At 45.0% G+C, this 5,000-nt stretch overlaps 1 protein-coding gene across 9 annotated transcripts; it reads left to right on the top strand.

The window, feature by feature from the left end:
- The first annotated feature begins 1,950 nt into the window (after nt 1-1,950).
- Nucleotides 1,951-4,947, top strand: LOC134284399 (uncharacterized). 9 transcript variants are annotated; one of them, XM_062843199.1, is made up of 2 exons: nt 1,951-2,516; nt 3,248-4,947. In XM_062843199.1, the coding sequence occupies exon 2, from the start codon at nt 3,802-3,804 to the stop codon at nt 4,717-4,719; it is 918 nt and encodes a 305-aa protein (XP_062699183.1). In that variant the 5' UTR covers nt 1,951-2,516; nt 3,248-3,801; the 3' UTR covers nt 4,720-4,947. The 9 variants fall into 9 exon arrangements, with proteins under 9 accessions (XP_062699183.1, XP_062699182.1, XP_062699175.1 ...); XM_062843198.1 differs by having other exon boundaries at nt 2,285-2,459; XM_062843191.1 differs by having other exon boundaries at nt 2,327-2,459; nt 3,066-4,947.
- The last annotated feature ends 53 nt before the right edge of the window (nt 4,948-5,000 follow it).

Raw genomic sequence — 5,000 nt, 5'->3', positions numbered from 1 at the left:
CTCCACATATGACACATACTCAATGTAAACATACACGCTAAACGTAATGAAGTAACACAATAATTTATTATGTGCATACCACAAGGTACCACAGGTGGAATGTCGCAATACAGGTTGCGACATTGTCTTTATTGTTGCGCGATGGTTAAATTTTGATTCACTGGTGTTGGTCTCTAACGGTGTCCCCTCACTGTCGCTCTTGATGTATCCAGGGTCCAACGGTATTTTAGACGCCTTGGCTTCTGCTAAACCGCTTGATTCCACAACCTCTCGGATGTACTTCCGTTGACTCAGGAAATAATCGCCATGCTGATCTTTCTCTACCTCCATACCCAGGTAATAACGAATATCACCCAGTTCGCTGATCTCGAACGACTTCTTCAGTTTCCTCGCGAGCGCTTCAATCATCGTTGGATCTTCACTCACCACCACGAGGTCGTCGACGTATACGAGGACATAACACCATCGTCCTTTCACCTGCTTCCGATACAGGCACGGATCGGAATCACATCGTTGGAATCGCTGTCGTACCAATTCTTCATGTAGCTTCTGGTTCCACGCTCTTGCTGCCTGCTTCAGACCGTACAAGCTTCGGTTCAGTCGGCACACTTTGCCTTCGCTTCCTCTTTGTACGAATCCACATGGCTGCCGCATGTATATCTCCTCCTCAAGATCGCCATTCAGGAATGCGGTCTTGACACACACCAAATTTTGGATTTCTCATCCAGCAAAATGAATTGCTGAGATGCAACCAGCAAATTTCATTTTGCTGCAACATTCGTAATGGTAACTGATATGTCAGCAATGATTGCAATTGCCGAATCATCAGCAAATCAGTTGTCAAAAACTTGTAGATTCCGGAAAAAATGTTGCGCAGTCATCCTCTCCAAAACACTGGATTATCAAGAATTCAAAGGAATTCCGACAAAAAAGTCTCTTGTAACCTGATGTATATTTTCCATTATGTATATTTCCTGCCTTAGAGCATTGTTGGCCAGCTGAAAAATTCTGATTGAATCATTTAGTTATAAAATTTGACAATTTGTAAACATTTTTGAAAAAAAGAACAAAAAATTTCAGCTGGAGTCGAGCGCGGTCAAAATTGCTGGTCAACCAGCAAAATATGCTGTCAATACACATTGCTGGAAATCCAGCAAAAATTATTTTGCTGTATCGATTGCTGTATTTGCAGCTTGTCAAAAACCAGCAACATTTTGCTGGTTTCCAGCGAAATAAAAATAGTGTGCATCGTACTGCTTCACAATCATGTTCTTTTTCGCCGCAACTGCCATCAACGTTCGGAAGGTGGTTTGCTGTACCACCGGAGCAAATACTTCATCGTAGTCCGACCCGTATTGCTGACTAAAGCCCTGTGCCATCAATCGAGCCTTGAACCGCAAAATTTCTCCGTTGATGTCACGTTTCATTTTGAACACCCATTTGCATCCAACCGCTTTCCGTCCTGGAGGGAGATCAGCCAACGTCCAGGTATGGGGCACTGCATGAAATTCTCTCCTTCTCTTTCACTCTTAAAGAAATTTTTTTCTGCAAGAGTGAAATAGAAGGAGATAATTTCATGCAGTGCCCTATTGTTGGCTCTCTTAAATGACATAAATAGCACCAGGCTACTACGACCGTTTCTGTTTCTTCTTCAACACAAACCCGTCACCCCCAGCCAAGTAAAAACCGAGGAAAAACTGTGAAACCTTTTTCCGAATTTAACACGAGATTGGCCTCCTAAAGTGAGGTTAAGTTTTGTGAAATCCCGTTTCGTATTTTAGTGATTGAGTCGTTTCAGATAAAATTTAATGTGGGATCGGGGTAGGAAAAATCATTTTATCGATAAATTTACCAAAAAAATAATGATTAAACTGATGGGGAACTGGTATTTCCCTTTCAAACTTCCAAATTTTCACGACATAACCTCAACTTTTAATCGCCAATTCCCGGGAATAAAATTAACCAGACCCAAAAAATTAGTACACTTTCAAAAAAATCTCCAAAGTGCATTTCGATAATCAAGCCATTTCGCAATTCGCCCAATGTTGCACCGTTCGAATCGTGTTTATCCACCACCACACGTGTGTACACACCCACACCTTTCACGAACACACATTCCACCGTTGTTGCATCGAATCGGTCGGTTTCGCAGTTTACCGTTCCCCGCCTGGCGAGTCCACACCCACACACCCACTCATTGGGCAAAACAAAACGGCTCCGACCACGCACACCACCACCGCTCGAAACATAAACTTCGTATCCGTACACGGCGTCGTTTGGCTTCAGCTCTCGGAACAGCGGGATTGTATTGGTGCGTCGGTCTGCTCTTTGGGATCGTCTCGTCACTGAATCCGATCGTTTTCATTCATTCGCTAGTGAAAAGTATGGCCGAACGAACGTCGTCGTAGCCGCCCGTCGTCGTCGTGTCCGAGTAGAGCATAGAGTGCAGCAGAAGAAAGGTAGTGGTTTTTGGAAGTTTTCTCCGGTTTGGAACAACGGATTGTCACGGAAAATCGGTGACTTGGCTAGTGAGGGGTGTGAATCGGTCGGGTTTACTGCGGGGAAGTCGCGAATCGGACAGGAAAAGTGCGAATTTTGCGGATTGGAAGCGCCGCACCCAAACGGCACAGTGACACCTACTAGGATCGGTGGGGCTTTTCTTTCAGTGTGGTGGAGCATCGACGGCGGAATTTCGATCGGTGGTGGCCCCAAAACAGCGCGACGGACGGCTGCTGCTGTTGTTGGTTGAAGTTGATGGAAGAAGACCCGTTATTTCGACCGGACCGCGGAGTGGAAGAGGAAAATTGACACGAACCTGTCTGCAGTGTGTTGTTCTGCTTGTTCTTGACGACCAGATGGGAAACTTTTCCTCCTTGCGGGAGGCCAAACGTCAAACTAGTGTTGTATCAATATTTGCGTTTTTCATTGTTTTTCCAGTGCTTGAAAATTTGTTTCGATAAATTTTGAGTTTTCATGCGGGTGTCGTCAATTTCGGACTTTTCCCTTCCCGTCAGTGGAGAAGAGTTCGAAATTGAGTGTTCTTTTATTTATAATATTCTCGACAGAGTGTTAATTTTAGTGTGATGACATCATTTTGACCCCCGCCCGAATAAAATTGTGTTCGACCGAGAAGCGTGAAGCGAGCGCGAAGTGTGGGGCTTTCTGTGGGGTGTGTACGCGGAGAGTAGGGCGGAGAAGCGCTTGAAGCGGTCGTCATCGTGGTCGTGGTGTTTCTTGTGCGTTTCAGCTCAGCAGCAGAAGAATAAGGTGAACGTGTGTGGGGGGAATCTAACGAAACCGAACGAAGCAAGAGAAGCAAATCGACGAAGAAAAGAATTTCAACGGAATCGATCCGGACGGAACTGCAGCTGTTGGGGAAATCCGGAAATTGACCGCCGCCGCTGGCTCGTCGTGTAGAATCGAGCAAGTAAGTATTGCTGCAGCAGATCGCTTTCGCTCGCACATTGTGCGGATGCCAATAATTTTCACGTTCGAAGAAAATCGATTTTTTTCCTGGGTCCCCATGGTTTAGGAGCTGGAGGGCGGATTGGGGACAGGAAGCTTGGGGAAATCATCGTGACGGACGGGTGTCGTGATCGAAATCGACACGAACTCTTCTGGTAACAAACCGTCGGAACAGTGCGACCGGTTGTTGGTAGACAAAATCGAAAAATCATTTAAAAAAAATGTTGTTCGGAGGTGAACACGCAAGCATAGTCTTGTAGCCGGGGCATTCTTTAATGCCGGTTTGGCAAATGAATCAAGCGATTTTTATTTGGAGGAATTGTTATAGCTTTGAACATGCATACGATGATGAATACTGTCAGAATCTCGAAGCACGATTCTACTAGAATCCTCAGTCAGAATTCTATCAGAATCCTAGGACTACAGGACTCTAGGATACCACAATACACTACCACAATCATGACCACAATCCAGAGGCAGGATTCTACCAGAATCATCAGAAAGGATTCTATCAGAAACCTGAGCCAGGATTCTACTAGAATCCTGAGACAGAATTGTACTAGAATTCTGAGACAGGACTTCTTCAGAATCCTGAGACAGGATTCCTTCAGAATCCTGAGACAGGATTCCTTCAGAATCCTGAGACAGGATTCCTTCAGAATTCTGAGACAGCATTCCTTCAGAATCCTGAGACAGGATTCCTCCAGAATCCTAAGACATGATTGTACCAGAATCCTGAGACGGGATTCTACCAGAATCCTGAGACATAATTCTACCACAATCCAAAAACAGGATTTTACAAAAATTATGAGACAGGATTCCTCCAGAATATTGAGACAGGATTCCTCCAGAATTCTGAGACAGATTTTTTCCAGAATCATGAGACAGGATTCCTCTAGAACCCTGAGACAGGATTCCTCTAGAATCCCAAGGCCGGATATCTTCAGAAACCTGAGACAGGTTTTCTCCCAAATCCTGAGACAGGATTCCTCCAGAACCCGGAGACAGGATTCTACCAGAATTCTGAGGCATGATCTCTCACAAGAATCCGGAGACAGGATTTTACCAGAATCCGGAAACAGGATTCTATCAAAATCCGGAGACAGGATTCCTCCACAATCCAAAGACATTAATCCTGAAACAGGATTCTTCCAGAATCCTAAGACAGCAGTGGCGTCTCGTAACCTCATTTTTACCTGTTCAACGACCTTAAAAAATGCATTTGCGGAGAATTCAGGATCCGAATCAAATTGAAAATGGGCGGAAACGGCTATTCTCGTCATTTCCTACAAATTGCACGCCAATTTATTGCGAAAAATCAAGAATTTGCGATCGTTGAACAGGTAGAGTTGAGGTTAGGGAATCGCCACTGTAAGACAGGATGCCCCCAGAATCCTGAGACAGGTTCCTCCAGAATCCTGAGACAGGATTCCTCCAGAATCCTGAGACAGGATTCCTCCAGAATCCTGAGACAGGATTCCTCCAGAATCCTGAGACAGGATTCCTCCAGAATCCTGAGACAGGATTCCTCCAGA

This window comes from Aedes albopictus, unplaced genomic scaffold, assembly GCF_035046485.1.
Source record: "Aedes albopictus strain Foshan unplaced genomic scaffold, AalbF5 HiC_scaffold_1021, whole genome shotgun sequence".
NCBI classification, from domain to species: Eukaryota; Metazoa; Arthropoda; class Insecta; order Diptera; family Culicidae; genus Aedes; species Aedes albopictus.
This window is presented reverse-complemented; position numbering and strand designations above follow the sequence as displayed.